We start from the raw sequence: 21,038 nt of genomic DNA, 5'->3' as shown, positions 1-21,038 counted from the left end.
TGCCACCCAGGCTGGCAGTCTGAGGGGGAATGGGATAACGAGTCCAACACAAGAAGCAAGGAGGTTGTTTGGGTTGATCTGACCTGACCTTCAGAGACTGAAGGAGTAACTGAAGTGATGGAACTGTGAAAGATTGAGTTTGTATCGAGCCCCCCCTCCAAAGCTGCCCTCCTGAGGACTTCAGGCTGACCTAAAAGTGGCTTGTTGGAGCTGAGGGGGCTGTGTGGGGACAGTGCATGTTCCAGACCCCTCAAGGTCTCTTCTGAGTGAGAGGTGAGCAATTCTCCTCTCCCAGCACATCTGCTCCGGGCCTGAGTCACTGAGCAGCGGGAGGCTTGTTGGAGCCTGCTGCCCTCCTGCTCCCTGCCTGCTGCCCTGCCCAGGGCTCTGGGCTGCCTGGCAGCTCTGGGCTGTCAGCCTGGGGTTCCCCAGCTCTGCAGCACTTACGGGAAGGACAGTGGCATCAATGTAAAATTCACCCCAGCACCTGAAATGAAACGTTCCCCCCTTGCTTGCAAGGGTCTAGAGGTGAGACAGCAGATCAGCTTGGAGTTCTGGGGAAGATAAAAGCAGCAAGATTGTGGTGATACTTTTATCTTCCAGGACTTTTGAAATTACTCATAAATGGGATTCATCTTGTATAACCTTTAAACACAGAGAGCAGAGAATGAATTTGGTAAATAATCTGAAAAAAAAAACCCGTATAAAAGCAGTTTATCAGCAAAATTACCGTGGGGTTTGTTTTTGCTGAGAAAGTAGATTTGTTTAATCACCTGCCAAAGTTTTATGCAAATAGTACAACCCGAAGCACAAGTGTTTCTTATTGGAAGGTGTTTGCCTTGGAAGGCTGGTGTTCATTAACTGCCGGTGCTGAGCTGATTGAGTACAGCTGGGAGGTGACTCCGGGTGAGGGGCTGATGTTGAAATGTTTCTTTTTCACTTGCGAGACGACTCAGGATCAGCTGCTGATTTCTCCCAAAGCGAACGGTAGGGGTGCCTGTTTCAGGAGAAGCCCAAGGAACAGGGTATTCCTGGGAGAGCAGCACACGGATCCTGTGCTTTGATCAGCCTGTGTGCTGTCTGGGAGCTGTGTCTCCTCTGGGCAGCCCCGAGCCAGCCCTTCAGAGGGCAGGGGTAAAGGCAAACGGGACTTAAGGATGTTCACCAGCCTGAGAGGAACAAACAACTCCTGCCCTGAACCCCCTGGAACCCTGACAGGAACCCTGCAATGTTTTGAAGTGAACAAGGGCAAAATTGCTGCTGTGAAATGGCTTCATTCTGCTGGTGACACGTTATCCCTGTAATGAAAGAGCTGGCAATTAACTGCAGTGATGGATGGTTTTTATTAGAAGCCCGTGACTAATTTTTTCTTGCCATCCTCGCTCTCTGATTGTTGTGTCTCCCCTCCTCCCCAGGTGCTGCTGTGCCAGCCGTGGCCTCCAGGCACTGGTACAGCCCAGCGTTCACTCTTGCTTGCCTTTTACCTGCTCCACCGAAAGCAATTGTTTGCAGATATTTTCCACCTTGCCTTTCAGAAATTTTCCATTTCCTCACAGGTTTGCAATTAATTTTTTTTGTTTTGTTTTGTTTTAAAAGAGCCTGGGATTTTTTATCCAAACTTAAAAGAAACCGCCCAACCCCAAACTCTTCAAAACACCTCAGCACCACAAACCCCCCACTGTGTCACACAGGGTGTTTGCTTCATCTAGTACCACATTTCCTACTTCATTAAAGTGGCTGCCAGGTTAAAAAAGCCCTCCCTGCAGTCATGTCTGTGCTGCAGAGTAACCTGCTAGCAAACTCCAGTGAATTTGAAATTAATTACAACAGGCAACACTCAAAATGGATGTGACTGAAGGGATTTCTATTAAAATCAGAGCAGCAGCTACAAAGGACTCAGTTTGCCCCTTCTCTCCCTCCCCTTACTGAGAGCCCAGACCTTTCTGTGGTGTTACAACACTGATGTGGGCAATCCTTTACGTTTTTTCCACTTAGGAAGCTTCAGTCTTTTTATAGGAAATTTGTTTCCATGGGTGAACTTAGGCATGGATGAGTGGGGAACAATGCATTGTTTGTTAAAACAATTTTTTTTTTTGAAGGGAGTGGGTTTAAAAGGAAGGAAACGTGGTTTAGATTTAAGTTGCTTTTGAAATTTCTTCCTCTTTTACATCATCCCTCCCCCCCCCCTCCAAAAAAAAAAAAGGCAAACCAAAAATGCAAACAACTGGAAGTCTCCAAATGGCTTTTTCAATATACATCTCTTTAAAACATTTGGTATAACCTGGAAAGCTAGGGAAAAACTGTCCGTTTAAAAATTCCTGTCTTGGTTATCCTTGCCTGGTTGTTGTCCCTGGAGAACAGGCAGGTTCTGTCTCACTGCTCTGGCCCGTGAGTTTGGCAGGGTTTGTCTGGCCCGTGCCATGGAGGGCATGGAAAGTACCTCAAGCTTCAGTTTATCCCCCTGCTCAAAGCTTTGGCTGAACGAGGTCCTTGCTTCTCTGATCCCTGCCTGGTTCATCCAAGGAAGAGCCCCAGGGAGGGTGAGTGGGGGCGAAGGTGGCAGGGGGAGAGCTCTTCAGGCAGGAATTCAGTTTAATTTGCAGTTGTCTCTCTGCAGACAGGACAGCTGGCTGACAGTGTGTCTCTCTGCCCTTTCCCCAGGGGTCCCGTGGCAGAGCTGCTGCGTGGGCAGTGCCCCCCACACCCTGCTGCTGGCTGGCATGGCCGACCCTGCCCTGGAAGAACACGCGTCCCCGCTGACCGAGCTGTGCTCCCAGTGTGGCCAGTCCCACCTGGCGCTGGACAACCACCTCTACAACTTCCAGGACGAGGTGGACGATGAGCTCGTCTGCCACATCTGCCTGCAGCCCCTGCTGCAGCCCATGGACACCCCCTGCGGGCACACCTACTGCTTCAAGTGCCTGGAGAACTTCCTGCAGGAGTACAGCTTCTGCCCCATGGACAGGAAGAAGCTCTCCTTCCAGCAGTGCCACAAGTCCAGCCTGCTGGTCCGCAACCTCCTGGACAAGCTGCTGGTCCTGTGTCCCTTCCAGTGCCAGCAGAGCATGCAGCGCTGCGAGCTGGAGGCCCATCTGCACAACAGGTGCTGTCCCTTTGCCCCCTGGGTGACAGCAGGGCTGCTCATCACAAAGATCCATTCTCAGAGCAGCTCCTAAACTGGGGCGAGGTGGGACACCTTGGGTGTCCCACCTCGCCCCAGTTTAGGAGCTGCTCTGAGAAGGGATGGGCGTGGGGGGAGCCCGGCTCAAACAGCTCCTCAGACCTGCAGCCCCTCTGCGCACACCAAACCTGTCAAAAACGTGTTTGTGTGTCCCGATCTGGGGCACCCAGCTCTGAAACCAAACTCCAGACAGGCTTGTTCTTGTCTCACTTGCCCAGAGAAGATAGACAGGCACGGAGTCAGCCCTTCTGACAGCCAGGGATCCTGCAGTGTTGCCAGTTTAATTGGCCCAATTAAGAGGTGCCGTACGTCAGTCTTTGGTTCAAACAACGCAAGTCCCTCCAAGCTGCACGTTACGCAGTGCCTGAGTCACCCACTCGTAATTCCATTATCTTCTCATCCTTTTTTCTGAGGAAGAGAAGCGAATGGGAATAACTTTTTGTTTCTGTCCCTCTTGTGCAGAGGAAGAGAAACTTCTCAGCTCCTGGCGCTTCCACCGCTGGTTGAGCTGCTGGCAGGCAGAGTGATGTTGCTTTAAAAGAAGAGCAGGGGACAAAGCTGTTGCTGTGGCACTTGAACCCTTGTTCCTGCCTGGTTAATGATTGCAGGCCAGGGAGCCAAGTGCAAGCCCTGCACAGGTGGAAGCAGCCCTTCCTTGTCACTGTGTGTTCTGCCAGCGGGCAGTGAGAAATGCCAGGGGCCTGTTTCCTTCAGCTGTGCTGGAGCTCCTTGTGGCAGTGGCATATTTAAAAAATCAGCCAAGCAACGTGCAGGGAACAGTTCCACTCGGGATACCTGTGCAGTTCCTGGTGGTCCTTGTGGTCCCCTGAGAGCTTGTGTTAGAGCAGGGGCAGTGCTGGAAGGTGCTTGTGTGCCCCTTTCCCTGGAGCACTGGAAGGTTACAGTCTCCTTTTCCCTGCAGTAGCCCTCTGTCCTGGCTGGTTGGAAGCAGGCTGAGTGCTCAGGCTGCAGGGCTGGGCCTTCCTCTGCTCTGTAAATCTGCCCTGCTATCAGTAAACTCCTGTCACTCCTTAATCCCTCTGGCACAAGAGTGAGGAGGGAGGGAGGCACCCTCAAATGTTTGGGGAGCTGTCTGGAAACTGGATCGTTCCTCATACACTTCATAGTTGTCTGTGTCTCCCTTGAGGGGGTGGATTCTAGGAAGTGAGGCCGTTTCACCTGGGCTGTGGCCACAGTCACCCTGAGAAATGGGCAGGTAAAAAATCACCCTGGGATTTGGGTGTTGCTGTTTTGCAGTTTTAAGTGAGATTAACTGATAGCAGAAGATTTAAGGAAATAAGAAGCATCTAGAAACTTATTTTCTCAGGGGATTTCTCTGCCATTTGCTAAATGAATTAATTTCTTGCCATCTAAAGAGTGCACAAGTGGATCAATCAGCTCCTGTCGTTAAATTTCAGGGTCATCTTGCTGCTTGGAGAATAAATGAGTAGGAATAAACCAGAGGCAGTCATACTGGGGTGAGACTTGCTTAGCCAGAATGTAAATAGTCAAGTTTAATTTGAAAAGCGAGTGGTAAACACCCAATACTACTCATGGCTCTGAAAGTGATTATTTTGCATTCACCATCCTCCTCACCCGTCACCCTTTTTATAGGGACTCCTGATAAAAGAGCTTGTTCTTCCTCAGCCCTCTGTGCTGAGAGAGGCTGGTTGTGGTGTGTCTGAGCACAGGGAACATTCTGGATGGAGTTACTTCTGAGACCTCTGTGTGGGAGCACCCAGTGGGATCGGAAACTCTGAATTGCCCCTGCTGAGGCAGAGGCACCGAGTGCTGGGGCTGGAGTGTGTCTGAGGGGCAGGGCTCGTGCCACAGCACAAAGTGCACAAGCCTCCCTTGCTGCTCTGGTGTGCTAAAACAAAGCCTAATTCGAGGCCCAGCTCGAAACCTGAGCCACTTTCTTTGCATAAAGATACAGTTCCTCGTCACCTCCTAAACGTCAGAGCTGAGTATTTGCTTGTATTTTAAGTATTGCTTTCTTTGTGGAGTGTTTGCCAGGTAAATATTTAGCAAGGGAGACTCCCATTCCTATTACGTCCTTATTCTTAAATTTGCTTAATAATTTTGAAAGGAGTGAAACAGCAAGCCTGCTCTGAAGCTGATATTAGTGCAGGTGGAAGCTGAAGGTCAAATGAGAATAAGTTTTAGCATCTGTGCTACCATCACTGCAGCTGGTGAGATCTGAACACACATTTGTCAGCCAGAGCTTGCATGTGCCAGGTCACCCTGGCAGGGGCAGCACTGACAGACCCTGATGACAATCTCTCTGCAGGTGTCCTGGGTTCAAGAAATACAAATCTGAACTACAGAGGAAAAAGAACCCCATTTCCAAAGGGAAGGAAGATCCTCCCACCAAGGGGGAGACAAACACGCCCAAGGATGCAGAGGGACCAAGTGGAGGCTCGTCACTTGTGGCAGAGAGTTCTGGAGCTGCTGTGGTGTCACTGGGGACTGCTGAGCCTGGGCTGGTCAATCCAGCTTTTGAGGAGACTGAAGAAGGTGAGAGTTTGATCCACAAGTGTAATTATGTAGTTATCTTTTCTGATATAAAAATGAGGTAATTATCTCCGACAGTTTTCTAAAGTGCCCCCAACACTCTCAGACATCCTCAGTGCTGTTCAGCCTCAGCAGCCAGCAGAGTAATCTCTTTGCTCAGCTTGTCCTTGAGCAGGAGGAGATGTGTTCCTGTGCATCAGGGGTGGCAGGATCTGCTCACGAGCACACAACTGTGCAAAACAGTTTGGAGAGTCCGTTAGACAGCAGTGAGTGTTTGCAGACTTCTCTGCAGAAACAAAGGCAGTCCCTGTCCCTGTGAACGTGGAGCCAAATAATTAGTAACTGGGAACTGTTCCAGGTTCTTTTTAATCTCGTTAGGGAAATTAAATATACAGTTTCCTGGAGTGGTCAGTCCCTCCCTAATGGTGTGCAGTGAGTGTGTTTTTACAGCATAAGTTAGATTTTGGATTAATAGTCAGTTCTGAAAGCCTTGCAGATAAAATAACCGTCTCCACTTGTCTCAAGCCCTGTTAGGAGGCAGCAGCATGGAAATCCCTGTGCCTGTTTCAAAGTTAGTCTCAGCTTCCAAGTGAGCTGGAGCTGACAGCTGCTGTGCCTGGGACACAGGGAATGCACAGGTCACTTCCCTTCTGCCTTGGCTTTTCTCAGGAGCACCTGGAGCAGGTTTTGTGACAAGTGCCCTTGACCCTGAGCAGCAGCGCTCTGGGCTCTGGGACATGGAACAGGACCTGCCAACAGCAGCTTCCATCTTCAGAGTGAAGCCTTGCTTCACCCTCAGGATGCTGGGAAATGGCCAAACGTTCCCCCTGTTTTACAGGGGGGCTGGGAAAAAAGGAGCAAAGGAAATGAGAGGAAGGAAGTTGCGGTGAGGTGCCTGCGGTAAAGTCACTGCAGCAGCACAGCAGTAATTACTGGGTAGGCCCCTTCCCCCATGGGCATCATGGAAACTGGAGTTTGCTCTGTGTGTGCTTTGAGCAGGCCAGCTGTCACAGGAGGAAAATACACCTCTAAAGAGCAGCCAAAACATACTGAGTGCCCTTTAATAGAACTCAGGCCACAGTAATAAAGAGTTTGAATTCACCAGAAGCTAGGAGAAAATGGGAAGCATTCTGGAGGAACTGTAAAGAAACAGAGGGTTTTTAAGCTTTTCATCTGACCTTTTGTCTCCTGGTAACTGCTGTCCCCCCAGGCTTTGAACACAGCCTGCCAGGGGGGTGAATCCTATGGTGCTACGAGAAGGAAAATTCTGTTAATGTGTTGATTTTTCTCTTTCCATGAGCAGACCTCCCTCACAAAACCAGTCTCGTGGCTGAAACCACCACCATTGAAATCCACCGAGAAGACCCTGAGGAGGAGCTGGGGATGAGGATCGTGGGGGGCAAGGACACCCCACTGGGGAACATCGTTGTTCAGGAAGTGCTGCGGGACTCTCTGGTGGCTGCAGATGGGAGAATAGCACCTGGGGACCACATTCTGGAGGTAGGGAAAACCCCACTGGCAGTGCCATTGCTGCTCCTGGCTTGATATGAGGGCTGAGGGAGGAGAGCTGCCCTGAAAAACTGGGAAATCCCCAGAGCTGAGGGTTCTAAAGTGCTGATCAGACCTGTGTGTCAGCAGCATTGTGTGTCTGCTGGGGCTGAGGAGCAGACTCCTGGGGCTCCTTACAGTCATACTCATGTTTCCCTTGCATATTTGATGGCTTTTTGAAATTTAGCCCATTTTGGATAAAGTGGAAGATTTCTGTCTGATAATTTTCTCACAGTAGCCCTGTTTGTCTCCAAAGGGCTCTGCTGTAGTCAGGAAGTCCCATAATTGCTTGTTCTCCCACGTTGCTTAAGCTGCATATTCTCCATGGGCAGGTCCACAGTGACCTTATGAGCGGAGTGAGCACGAGATATGTGATGTGAGCAATGCAGAGCACCAGCCCCAGCCTGGGCCAGCCCACAGCCAGGGCAGTGCCCAGCTGAGTCACCTGGGTGGCAGTGGGGACCAAGGGGACAGCGGCAGGGAGGCAGGGACTGTTCCCCTCTCCAGCCATGGCTGCCCAGGCGTTTGACAGGCCATGAGGACCTCACTGTCCTGTGGGATCCTTGCTGATGTCCACACGTGGTGGCACTCCTGGGGATGGTCCTGTGCAGGGCCAGCAGCTGGACTGGATGATCCCTGTGGGTCCCTTCCAGCTCAGGATATTCCATGACTGTGATTCCAGGAAGGAGTGCCAGCCCCACGCGCACGAGTGGCTGATCCCATCTCTGACCTGGTTCCTTAGGGAGACCACTGGAGTAACTTCTCTTTTACCCAGTGGGATTGCACATGTCTCAGTCTCTGCTGGGCTGGAAATAGGGCAGGTTCCCACACTTAGGACCCCTGCTAATATCCCAAAAGATTGGACAGGGTCTTATGTGACAACACACAAAGTGAGAAGTTCCCTTCTCAGAGTTACCTGGGTAAAAGTGTGATTAGCCAGGTGATTCCAGAAGCTTGTAGATCATGGACCACTCCTCAGCTTAAAAGGGAGGATGGGCAGCCTTCAGTTTGAGCCTTCCCCAGGTCTGTACTGAAGGCTGGAAGTTTAGGGAAAGCAGTTGCCCAGGGATGGAAGGGATGACTGAACACTCTGCAGTTTCAGGTTTGTTGGTGTGTGAGCTGTCCTCTCTCTCCCTGCCCTCAGTTAACCACCAGCAATTACAGTCTAACCTCATCTGCAGCCTTCTTCATTCTTTTTGAGAAACATCTGCTCTCCAGTGTGCCTCAGCAGAGCTGCTGTAGCCAGAGCCTTGCAGAGGGAGTTTTCCATCCTGCTCCGGCTGGGTGATGTCCCACACTGTGCCCAGAGCCCAAATCCCGTGGGCCCTGATTAGAGCCTGTGCTGTGTTTGTCTCTCAGGTGAACGGTGTCAACATCAGCAGCGTGACTCACTGCCAGGCTGTCTCCTTCCTGCGCCACCCAGGCCCTGTTCTGCACCTCATGGTCCTGCAGGAGAAGGGCTTTTCCAACAAGACTGCCCAGCAGGATTCCGGTTCTGCGAACCGGGAGGTGATCCACGTCACCCTGGTGAAGAGAGACCGCTCCGAGCCCCTGGGCATCAAACTGATCAGGAAGACTGACGAGGCTGGCATCTTTATCCTGGATCTCTTGGAGGGAGGTTTGGCAGCCAAAAATGGCAGGCTGAGTCGGAATGACAGAGTCCTGTCGATAAATGGGCAGGATCTGAGGCAAGGAACACCCGAGGCTGCAGCACAGATAATCCAGGTGAGCTCAGGTGTAAGGGGGGGTGGGAATGCTCTGCAGCTCTCTGGCTGATGGCAGGGCTCCTGTTCTGACCCAGGGGCTGACAGAACACACAGGAGCAACCTTCATTCCCTCAAATATCTCTTTGGGAAAGTGACTCCCCTGCGGATGTGTGGGATCACCACTTGCACAGGAGGACAGGCATGACGAGTGGGTATCACTGTGAGTCACTCTGACAGGGCTGGGGCCAGGCAGTGGCTCATGGCTCAGGTTCATCCCAGGTGACTGGACCTCCTTGGTGGTGGTTTCCTGCAGAGGGAATGTTGTCTGCTCTGGGTGGATTCACAGAGCAGGCATCAGGACAGCCCTTTGTGATTCAAACCCAGGGAAGGTGCTTGTGGGAGCTGTGATGGGCTGGCAGCACAGAACAAACCCCCTCAGGCTCATCTGAAGCCCTTTCTCCATTTGACCTGTATTTGGGAAGAGAGTCTAGAAAACAACGTGGAGCCCCTCAGACCAAGAACATTCCAAGATGTAAGTGGGTAGAGGAGGGTGGTCTTCCCCTGCACCACCAGGAATTGCTCCTGTTGCAGCATGCCAGATGTTTTGGGGAAGGGAGTGGGCAAGGAATTTTGGGGAAAGGATTAAGGGCTGCTCCTGTGCAGCAGGTATCACACAGATCAGTTTAAGTTCCTTATCTCCCTAGGCAAGTACCTCTAGTCTGAGGTTTTATCTGAGGATTCTGACACAATACATCCCATCACACTGTTTATATCCCCAAAGGATGTGAGGTCAGTGCTGAGGGAGAGCCAGTTCTCTTCCTGGCAATCCGAGCAGCACAGTGCACGGGAGGAAAGAAGAGAAAGGGCAGAGTTCCACTGCTGAGTTCCCTTTTTATGTTAAATATGTGATTCCATTCTATGGCCTCTTAGAACTTGTTTGCACCCCACAAGTGCTGCTGTATTTCTGTTGCAGTGTGGACACACAATCCCCACAGGAGGAACTCTTTTTCTGATCCCACTGGAACCAGTAACCCAAGTCTCAGAACTGGCTTGATTGGGTGGGGGATTGAAAACTTTTGAAGCAACATTTGTGTAAAACTCTGACAGTTTTCCAAACGGTATCTGTTCTTCTGAGGGCTAATCCCACCTCTGGGTTAAATGTAACTTCAGAAGCCCCTGTTGCAAGGGCAGGGAGTTCCCTGCTGCCAGGCTGCTGTGGCACCAGGGAAACGGGGTCCGGTGGCAAGAAATGGAGCAGCCACTGTATTTCTGTCATCCCCTGCAGGAAACACCCAAGGGAGCACATCCACCCTGCCCCAGTGGAGCCCTTCCCAATAAGGGTTTGTCAAGTGATCTGAAAGAACAAACCAAACCAGAAGAGCAGTAACAATAGTGGGGCCTCCCCCTGCAGTTCTGCCAAGGCCAGACATACAGCTGGTTAAGTGTTTAATTGGCAGCAGGCTCAGAGCAAAGGTCGTGTCTTCATGTACTCTGGGGGGAAAATGGCTGGGAGATGTGGAACAATGGAGAGCACAAGCTGGGAGGGAAGCAGCTTGAACAAGTTTCTGTGCAATAAAAGGAAAGCCTCCAGTGCTCCTCATGGCCATGGTGTGGCCCAGTCAGTGTTCCAGCTCTGCTCACCTTGGGTCACAACACAATATGTCATTGTGGTCAGCTGTACTCAAGTGGAGGAATTAATCATCCCTTTCCACCTTCTCTTGCTTGGCATTTGTTGGAGAGGGGGGATGAGTGAAGCCTGTGCCTCTCCTCCTGTTCCTTCTGGCCAATCCTCATTTCTTTTCCCAGCAGCATTCCCCAGCTCTTCCTAGAAGACTTTGCAGCATTTTGAGGAGCTGTTCCAGACCCTCTGCAGGGACCAACCCTTCTCTTTCCCCAGGAGAATGGCAGGGGCTGTCCCTAACTGCTCACTGATTTTTCTCTGTTTTATTTACACTCCTGGTTTCTGCTGGCAGACCACTGAGTCCAGAGTGAACTTTGTGATCCTGAGGCAGCTCGGGGTGCAGCTGCCAGAGCCAGCAGAGGATGGCAGCTCCTCCAACAGCAGCAGCAGCAGCAGCAGCAGCAATGGGGGCAGCCCTGTGCACCACCGGAGGAGGCTGGACCAGAGCCACTACAGGAGGAAATCCACCTACCAGAAGGTCAGTCTGCCAAAGGAGGGCCAAAGTGCTGCTTCTTCCTGACCCAGCAGAGGGGCTGGGTTTGCTCGGCAGTGGTGATTTATCCTGTCAGACTGAGCAGCAGCTCCACTGCTGCTTGAGCTGTTGCAAAACAGCAGGTTTGTGGCTGTTGGTGCTGGGAAACATCAATTTAAGGGAAAAAGGTGTCCAAATTTCTTCAAGTGTCTCTGATGTGGATGCAGAACTGGTGTTTAATCCTTTTTTGTCTGGAAAGGGCAGTGAGGAATTTACCATCCATGGGTTGCTCAGGACCTGCTTCCCCACGCCCACCGAGCCCCCCGTGCTCAGGGTGCTGCACTGACCAGGCTGTGCTGCTGTGGGGGCAGAACCCCAGGGGACACTGAGGTGCTCTGGGACTGCAGGGTGTGTCTGTGCAGCACCACGAGCCACAGGAGAACCACCAGGAGAGAGTTACTCTGTGTTTAGAACTTCCAGCTGAGTGAGAAAACTTGCTGCATCCTTAGGTTCGTGTGTTTGAGTGTCCCTGACCATGGGCAGCTGTCAGACGTGGAGTGTGGCTCCTTGATTTAATGCTGCAGTAACATTCCCATACTGTTTGTGCAGCCTGTGCTCTGATGTGTGCTCTCACTGCAGCCTCAACACTTAGTCAGAGCTTGATTGCTTGATAGGAATGGCCTTGAAACGAGTTCAAAGCTTTTCCTCCGCGTAAAATTCTCCTCCTGAGCGAGCATCTCCCCAGCAGAGGGACTGTGGGAACATCAGGACAGCTCTGCCTCGGTCCTGCTGCCTCACCAGGGAAATCCCACTCTGTGTTTCCCCCCCGAGCGAGGACATGGGGAGCTGACTGACACCCAGCAACACTGCTGGAATGTTCTGGAGAACAGATCCATGTCCTGTGGTTGTCTCCCACACCTGGGTTCCTGTGCTGATCACATTACCGAAGCTGCATTCTGTGCTGTCATTCCTTTGCAGGATTTACCTCAGGGATATGCAAGTCATGAAAAGACAGTTGCAATCAAAAAGGAACCAAAGGAATCTTTAGGAATAACCATTGGAGGTGGAAGGGATAACAAAAACAAGCTCCCTATTTACGTAACGAGCGTGCAGCCCATCGGGTGCCTCTTCAGGGATGGCAGAATCAAGCGAGGTGAGGAGGCTCTGGGACCCTTTATCCTTTTGCAGATGGGGGGTTTTTCAGTGAAAGTTGGACTTGGACATGGAGGTGAGGCTGGAAACAGGATTCCACAGGACACCCTGAGGCAGAAATGGACTTCATAGCGAAAGGTCTGTAATAGTCCCTTTTTATTTCATCAACAGGAGATGTACTTTTGAGCATCAATGGCATCGATTTGACTCATCTGAACTATTATGAGGCTGTGTCAGCACTGAAATCTAACGCTGCTTCCCACTCAGTCACACTGAAAGCCTTGGAAATCCTTTCCCTCAACTCGCCAGAGACACCCCTGGACATCAGGGAGCAGGAATTCAGCTGGTCCCCCCTCTGGATCACGTGGCTGGGACTGCCCAGGTACGTGTATGCAGAGCAGGTAATCACAGGCCTGACTTTCACTCAAACACTGGAATTAATTGCTTTGTTGACTCGCTTGGAAGCATTGCTGACATTCCCCTTTAGCTGTGAGGCAGTGGGAAGCCTGGTTTGCCAATGAGATCACAGTGTAATGAACGCTTAAGAAACTTGCACGGCTTTTATGGTGTGACCCATCATTGCCCCACTCCTGTGGGACAGGAACTGTGGGGTAGAAGCTCCTGAACCCCCTTTTTAGAAAGAGAAATAGGCAGTGTTGGATCAAACATGAACTGAATTCCCTTCCTGGATCTCCTCACACAAGCCAGACCCCCAAGCTGTTTGGAACTTTCTAATCTGCTGGTGTCACTGAGGGGCAGATGTTCTTTCAGTCTGTTCCTCCTGGCTGTTGTGTCACCTTTAGCATGAAGCAGAAGTGATTGTGAATGGCTGAGTTTTGCTGCTGCAAGGCTTTGGAGCACAGGCTGAGCACAGCTTTGAGCAGCACTGTGGGATGGTCCAGCTGACAGCACTGAGACTGCCTGGAAAGGTGAAAGTCTGGTTTGCTCCCTTGTGCAGCTGCACCAAAATCAGCTGAGCTGTGGCAGGCAGACCTGTTGTCATCCCAGTGACTGCAGGAGGTCTGTGCAGGAGGTGGAGCAGTAAAGCCAAACCCTTCTGTGGGAAGCCTGGATTATTTACAGCCTTGTTTATTGAGGCACCTGAAAGAAGAAACACGGACAAAGGCTCTGTTGTGTTACCCCTGAGTTACTCAGCAGCCTGTAAATGCTGAACCAACCAGCCCAAGGGAGGGCTTTTGTGTCTGGGGTGACTGCAGCTTGGCCTGTGCTCAGCACCCTCCTTGCACTCCCTCTGCTCTCCCAGGAATGTCTGTGCTGGGCAGCTCCAGCCCTGGGCTGAGCCCAAACTGGAGCACAGGCCCTCAGATGCTGCCTGTGTGTTCCTCAGGGGTTCTCCTGCAGCACCAGAGCAAGGCAGAGCCTGGCTGTGCTTCTTCCTTCCTTCCTTTTTCCCAGTGTCTCTGCATGTGGGTGACCTGCAGCTCCAGCACACCCTGTTCTGCTCCAGGGACTGGAGTCCCCTCTCTGCTCATGGATCGCCTGCCCCCATTTCAAGAGTCTCCTGACATTCCCTGCCATTTAATACATTGCTTGATACTCTTTGCTGCTGGTATTAATTTGGTATTAATGTTGCCCCCCTTCCTTTGGCTGTGGCTGGACCTGGAGCAGGATTTCAGGTGTCCTTTCTGCTCTTCACTTCCTTTTGCTCCAGCCCAAGTTCCAGCCCCTGTGCCTGGGGACAGCTGTGCTGGGAGGGTGTCAGGAGGCACATCCTGAGGCCATTTCAAGACTCACCGAATCTCCTTCCTTGTTTCCAGCAATAGAAAGGGCTGTAATTGCTGTGCTTCCTCCCTCCTTTTCCCATCTGCTCACAGTCAGACCTTGCAGGAACCAGCTGATCACCCACAGACACCCCTGTTGTTCCCTGGCAATGCTGCCCGGGCTTTGAGGGAGGTGCAGCTGAAGTGAGGATCCCTCCAGCGTCTCCCTGCGGTGTTTTGGGTCTCCTTTGGCAGGAGTGACCCTGCAGTGCTGCAGAGGGAGCCCATGGCACAGACCTGCGTGTGCCAGGCCTGGCACTGCCCTGCAGGGAATGCCCTGCCATGTGCCCAGACTGCCCCCTGTCCCAGCAGCGGCCCCTGCTCCTTTGGGTGCCCTGCTGAAGGGCCTCACTGTGCCACAGCATCCTGCAGTGCAGTGGGACAGTTCAGTGCTCACTGCACGTGCAGTGTTGGGTTTGTTCACTTTTATTTTTTCAGTCATTCCTCTGATCCAGCAGAAATGTCCCTTTGATTCTAGAGCAATGTACTTCTTTCTAGTTTGAACCCAAACTAGGGGACTATATCTGGTTGTTGCAGCCCTTGAGCCCACAGTGCTTAACTCAGGCTTTGATTCTTGATCTGTGGTTCCTGTTTCTGCCAAATGCTGCCACCTGGGCACTGCTGGTGATGTGCTGTGACACTGGAGCCCTGCAGCCTGTCCTGGGTTCTGTCCTGGGACTGGCACACAGAGAGGGAGAGAGGACAGCCCTGGTGCTGTGCCCTCCTTGGGACCCTGGGGAGCAGCTCCTTGGCTGTGCTGGACCAGGGGCTGGCATTTCTTATCTTGGAATGCAAACCTGCTGTCCCTGGAAACTCCCTACCCTGCAGTCTTTGCCTTAACTGCTGGCACAGGGGGGTTCAGTGGTTTGCTGCCATTTATTGCTGCTGCTTGTTTGTCCCAGAGGGAGCACAGAAATTTTTGATTTCTCGATGCTATTATGTTAAATCAATAGCAGCCCCAGGCAGTATAAAATACCCTCTCAAACGCTGGTTTGGAGGGGTCTGTGTCCTAAACACTGAACCCTAAAGGTACCAGAAATACAAGTTCACAGACTGATGTATCTTCTTCTGTAAAACCTTTGCCTCTTGAAAACAGTAACTGTGCACAGTGTACCTTATGGGCAACTCCTGGGGGTGGAAAAGCAACTCTCCTCCTGCCTTTTTCCCTGGATTATCTAAGCCAGACTCCACGAAGTCCGAGCTCTTCCCACTGCCCGTGGTGCTCCTGCCCGGGCCCTGCTGGAGCTGCACACCCTGAACTCCCAAAGGGCCAGCTCAGCATCGGGCCTGGCACCCAAACCCGGCACCTCTACCTTCCTAAAGTCTGCAATTCTTCTCCCACAGTCATTTTACATAATACCAAATTAATGTTTCCCTTCCTAAAACCGCTTTTTTTTTTTTTGTTTTGTTTTTTTTTTAACTGAAAACTGATTTCTAGCAAACTGTCTTTATATCTGATGCTTTTACTCCTGCTGGGTGCACTTGCCCCTCTTGCTCTCAGGGCTGCCCCAGACGTGTCTCAGAGCTGTGGTTTTGCACTTGTGTGGCACCTGTGGAAGGAATCCACGGAGGAATCAATAAGCTGGAGCTGGATTTATGTGTGAAAAACTCCTACCAAAGTAAACAGTTTGAAGTAGATAATTGGATCTTTCTCCTGGTGAGAAGTGAACTGAGAAGGCTTTTGAAATCTGAAACTCCTCTGCAAACGGCTCCAGCAAAGCCCTCGGGCGAAAACGGTTATTAGGGAAAGTTCAGCTGCTGGAGGAGCTCGGTGGGTGAGGAGCAGCAGTTTCACACCGAGCCCTGACTGCAGCCGGGGACACGGGACGCTCCTGCCACCCCTCCCCGGGCTGGCCCCGGCTGTGTGTGGCTGTGCCACCCCAGGCAGCGAGTGCTGCTGAGCACTGACTGCTCTGGGGCATCCCCCGGGCTCCCCGGGGACACAAACCTGCCTGGCCGGCATCCAACCCCGGGTGGCAGCTCTCGGCAAGGAGCCCGAGGTAACGGCCCCAGCAGCCTGGAGCCTCAGGACAGCTGTCACCGTTAGCCCGTGCTTGTCACTGGGCTGGGGTGTTCACGGGGAGCATTCACGAGGGTATTCACGATATTCAGGAGGCTTTCAGGTCACACACCCCTCCAGAGAACGGGAATATCCTGTCAACTCTTTAAGTCTGACAACACTGAGAAAAGATTCTAAAGGTCTGGCATGGTCAGATTTGACAATCAGCCCCGCAAAGGGGTGGCTCAGATCCTGGGGAAAAGTGAGGCTGTGACAGAGCTGTGCTGTCCCTGAGGGCAAACGTCAAACAGTTTTCCTTGACAGGTTCTCACCGGCTCTTTCTGTTCCTGCCACAGCCACCTGCACTTCTGCCAGGACATCGTCCTGAGTAAAGGCAACCTGGAGAGCTGGGGCTTCAGCATCGTTGGGGGCTTTGAGGAGAGCAAAGGAAACCAGCCCTTCTTCATCAAAACCATCGTGCCCGGCACTCCGGCATTCCGAGACAGGAAACTCAAGTAGGTGTGAACTCCCCAGGGGCAGCACAAACAGTCCCGGGGTTTTCCCTTTGCCCCTTGTGACCAGCCCAGCTAAAAGTTAAGGACTGGAATTCCTACACACTCAGCTGGGCAGTTAATGCTGATGCCAAACTTGTAACAAACCAAGGCCTGTATTAAGGAGCATTTTGGTTCCTCCATAAAGGTGCAATGAAAAGGAATTAACAGCTGGTTTTAAAGGACTGTAAAGGTCTTAACTGAGTAATTAGGGAAAAGTAGGAAGGGGACGTTTGAGATGAATCTTGGAGGTTCTAGAATATAATATCTCTTGGATTAGGAGAAGTATCCCAAGAGAAGCAACAAAAGGAAACTTAAATGGAGCTTTGCTGAGCTGTTTGTGAGTGAGAAATGCCAGAGGGGAGGAGTGGAGCTGCAGGAGCCCCGGTGCTATCCCTGGGAAGCAGGAGCTGGGTCCCCACAGGCTGCAAGTGCAGGACTGGAAAGGACAGAGGCTGGGCTGGTCTTTGCAGGGACATGCTTTGGGTGGAGGGAGCTGGGCTGTGCTCCCCTCAGAGCTGTGCTGGGAGGACTGGGCTCAGGGGGCTCCTGTGGGGGTGCCAGGACAGGGATGTGTCTCCCCATCAGACCCAGGGTGAGGTTCCAGCACCTCCCAGCCCTCTGGAGGTGCTGCTGTGCCAGAGGGGCAGATCCCATAGGATGCCCTGTTGTCCCGAGCTGCAGGGTGCCAGTCCAGCTCCAGCCTGCAGAGCACCCCGCTGGGGCACTGTGCCTGACCTGCAGGACTGGCCTGGCTCAGGAGTGTGAACAGCACAAACCTGCCCGTGCTGCACAAACCTGCTCTGCTGTCCCTGCCCTGGCCGTGCTCCTGGGCCGTCCCCTCTGTCCCCAGCAGTGCCCTGTCCCTGTCCTGTCCTGTCCTGTCCTGCCCTGCCCTTCCCGCACTCACAAGGGAACAAGTCAGGTGCCCGTGGCTCAGGGGGTGATCCGAGGCTGTGGCTGCAGTTGCTGGTTCCTCAGCCTGCCCAGCCTGTCCTGTGCTCCCAGGTGTGGAGATGAGATCGTGGCTGTGAACGGAGTCCCGGCCATCGGGATGAGCAACGCGGAGCTGATCCCGATGCTGAAGGAGCAGCGCAACAAAGTCACCCTGACCGTGGTGTCCTGGCCAGGGAGCCTCGTGTGACAGCGACCAGCACCACCTGCAGGGACCAGCTGCCACCACAGTGCCACACGAGCCCAGGGCCTGCTCCACTCCTGCTCCAGGGCAGTGCCAGGGAGGGCTCTTTGCTTCCTTCCCGTGGAAAACGTTGTCCTGTGCCGAGGGTGGCACCACAGCCGGCTGCTGAACTCCACGAATAGTTAATCCCACAGCTGCAGCTTCCCAGGCTCATTGAAGCTCCTTAGGCTGCTGTGGCAGAGGAAGCTCTTCCCAGGGTTTCTCACAACCTGCCTTGGAGGCTGTGGAGGCACTTCCCTTCATCTTAGGGCTCAGCTTTCCTTTTCCTATTTTGATCAGGTTAAACCAGTGGCTTTTAGAAGCTGCTAATAAATCAACCTGTAGGAACAGAGACCCACTCTTGATGTTTTCAGGTTTCAGTAACCCAAGGACTGTGTTAATACACTACAAAAACCAACGGTAACTCAGCTGGCACCTGAAGAGCTGCTGGGGCAGGATGGTGGAGCTGTCCTGTCACAGATCCTGGTTTAGGATCCTGCCAACTCCACTGATTTATTGCAAATGGACAATTTAAACTGCATAAAGAACCCCCGTCCCAGGGAGCAGCAAAGTGATTTCACTGACGTGATGTTGCAGAGTGTGACTGCAGCAGAGGGCGATGGCAGGGCTCACAGAGAAGATTCCCTGGTTTTATGACTTGATAAAAGCAGCTTTTCCCCCAGAAGGCAGGTGATGAAACAGGCTCCGTGTCCCAGCAGGTTGTCTGGGATTCTGTCAGTGCCTGGCTTTCCTTCATCGATTCCCAGTGACCAGAGATTCAGGCAGGGGGAGGAGCCCCTGCCCTGTCAGGGAGGGCAGATTTGCTCCTGCAGTTCTGTTTGTGCCCCCCTCGCAGCTGGAGCCAAACCCCAACTCGCTGGGCCAGGGAAGCTCCAGGGTCGTTGCTCCTCAGCCATTTGTGCCCAGGGCAGCAGGAAATCCCTCCAGGGCAGTGCCCGGCCTGGCTTCAGGTCAGCCCCTCTGCACAGGGAGAATTTCCCTGCAGGGCTGGAGCAGGGGCTGTCCTGACACCCTGCCACCTTCCTCCCTGCAGCTCCACCTGCAGCAGCTCCTCCTCTGCCAGCAGGTCCGTGGGGAGCAGGAGCAGTGACAGGTCCTTCTCAGACTGGGCTGCACTCAGAGATCTCTCCTCTCCTGCTGCCTCTGCTGCACCTTTTCCAGGAGCAGCTCTGGAAGAATCAGGAGTCCCCCCTGGCAGAACAAGCCTGGGAGGAACATTCAGCTCCCTGCAGTGCCCCTGCAGAGGGCCTGGCCCCTGGAGCTGCAGGCAGGGCCAGCACCCAGCACCACTGCAGGATGCAGCCCCCAAACACCCTCTGCCTCCCAAACACTGGCACTGACAGCACGGGCTCCCTGGGCCTCGTTCCTGTTCCCCCTGAACACTGAGAGCAAAATCAGCCACGCAGGAAACTCCTCCTCGACCTTTGCTCGGACACAAAGAACACAAAACCCCGAAGCAACGTTTTGTCTCTTTGCAATCAACGTGCAGAACCTGTGCCTGGGGTGGAACAGTAAATATTGGTGTACGGAGAGGGCAGCTCCTCCTGCCTGCACCTGTGCCAGGGGCTGACAGGCAGGAGGAAACGCTGCTGGGCAAGGGGAGGGAGCAGGAGCTGCAGAAGGATTTTACTGTTACTCCACCTCCTTCCAAGGTGCCTTCAACTTCACCAAAATGTCCTCATAATTTAAATTTTGTTTCCAAAATCAGCTTGTTAATAGATGTTGAATTTGTTTTGATGCCTTTATAAATTATTGTAATATTGCTGAAAAATGTGTCATAGGTGTGGTTGTCACTTTTCTTTCCAGTGTATCAGTTAATGGCCCCTGAATAGGTGACCTCACCAAGACACTGCTCTGAGAGGCAGGAAATGTGGAGTTTTCTTCTGCTGCTCCCAGGAAAGGAGCTGGACTGTCCTGAAATACCCTGGGGCTGGAAAAAAAAACCCTGACCAACCATAACCCCACATCAAACCACAGCAAAGACCATCTCCAACACCCACCTTTACATTTCCCCGGTGTTAAGGGCAAGCATTTGACCTCTATTTGTCTAATTCAAACAAACCAATTAAACCCTTACCTTCCCAGCTGCCCCTGGCACCAGCCTGCTCCCAGCAGTGCAGGAGGTCCAGCTCCCTCAGTAACTCATCCCTGCAGGATTCCCCCTCTCCCTGCTGCAGAGGGATGTGACCACCAGGAATTGTCTGTCCCAGCAGTGGTTTCTGTCACCTCCCCAGGCAGAGCAGGAGCCCAGGGCTGTGGAACAGCCCCGTGGCACTCACGGTCCCCTCCCTGGAGAACAGGCCGTGCCAGCACCTCTGAGCAGCCCAGAGCAGGCTGGGGGCACTGCCCCAGCCCCTGGCACTGCTGCCCTGCTCCAGCAGAGTTCAGTGCCAGGAAACAACCGCCACATCTCACAATTCCCAAATGCAGGCTCTTGTGGAGCCAGGGCAGGGGTGCTGGGCCCTCTCCCCTGGGCACTGCCCTGCCCAGGGGGGGCACAGAGCAGGCACTCCTGAGTCCTCAGCAGGCTGGCTGTGGTTTCCCCTCTGCCCCCTCAGCAGTGCCTGGTCTGGCTGACAAGGTGGTGACAGCTCAGAGGCCTTTCCCAACCCAGGGATTCCATGCTCCTGTGACTGGATAGAACTCGGTTCCTCCCAAGCTCCTGGGCACTCCCAGCTGACCTCCAGGACTGCCCTTGGTCCCCCCCAGTGCCAGCAGATGGGATTCCTTGCTTGGGTTACCCCCACCTGTCCTGTGCTGCCCATCAGACACCTGTTCCCAAGCCCTGGGGCTGTGCTGGGGCTCCAGCCCCATTCCAGGCCCTTCCCCCATCCTGGGTCAGGCCACACACACTTCCCATGACCTCAAAGCACATGAAAAAACCTCCAGAAAAAACAAAACCCAAGAGAGCCCCCAGGTCTTGCCCTGCCCCCCAGGCTCTGCAGTTCAGGACTCATCCACTGTCACCATTCCCAGAGGGCTCTCCTGGCTCAGGTCACAGCACACTCACACTTGCAAGGTTACAATACCAAAATATACAGAACATTTCAGAACCATATTATTTTAGGACAAATATTTAAAGACAGTCTTAAATAACAAGTCAAAGAAAAATGAGACACTTGTGGACTCACACAAACTGAAGGGCAGGATCCTAAGGACCAAAACCCCTAAAATTATCTCCCCTGTTCTCCCCACCCACAAACATCTCTGTTGCCCCTCTCCCCAACCAATACTAAGTCCAAAGAAACTTTGGAA

At 52.8% G+C, this 21,038-nt stretch overlaps 1 protein-coding gene across 3 annotated transcripts in view; it reads left to right on the top strand.

The window, feature by feature from the left end:
* The window catches only part of LOC114062426 (ligand of Numb protein X 2-like), a 43,116-nt gene that overhangs the window by 9,271 nt on the left and 12,807 nt on the right, over positions 1–21,038 (top strand). Inside the window, exons 2-10 of one of the 3 annotated variants that reach the window (XM_027893806.1) lie at positions 2,662–3,103; positions 5,472–5,698; positions 6,999–7,195; positions 8,603–8,968; positions 10,923–11,108; positions 12,081–12,255; positions 12,426–12,636; positions 16,391–16,549; positions 17,594–18,828. In XM_027893806.1, coding sequence (XP_027749607.1) covers positions 2,721–3,103; positions 5,472–5,698; positions 6,999–7,195; positions 8,603–8,968; positions 10,923–11,108; positions 12,081–12,255; positions 12,426–12,636; positions 16,391–16,549; positions 17,594–17,729 — 2,040 coding nt within the window. In that variant the 5' untranslated portion in view covers positions 2,662–2,720 and the 3' untranslated portion in view covers positions 17,730–18,828. Of the gene's footprint in view, positions 1–2,661; positions 3,104–5,471; positions 5,699–6,998; positions 7,196–8,602; positions 8,969–10,922; positions 11,109–12,080; positions 12,256–12,425; positions 12,637–16,390; positions 16,550–17,593; positions 18,829–21,038 lie in introns of those variants that run through there. The other 2 variants (XM_027893804.1, XM_027893805.1) reach the window with 2 other exon arrangements.

This window comes from Empidonax traillii, unplaced genomic scaffold (genome assembly GCF_003031625.1).
Source record: "Empidonax traillii isolate 1590-97213 ecotype Southwest subspecies unplaced genomic scaffold, ASM303162v1 scaffold407:size753175, whole genome shotgun sequence".
Lineage (NCBI taxonomy): Eukaryota > Metazoa > Chordata > Aves > Passeriformes > Tyrannidae > Empidonax > Empidonax traillii.
This window is presented reverse-complemented; position numbering and strand designations above follow the sequence as displayed.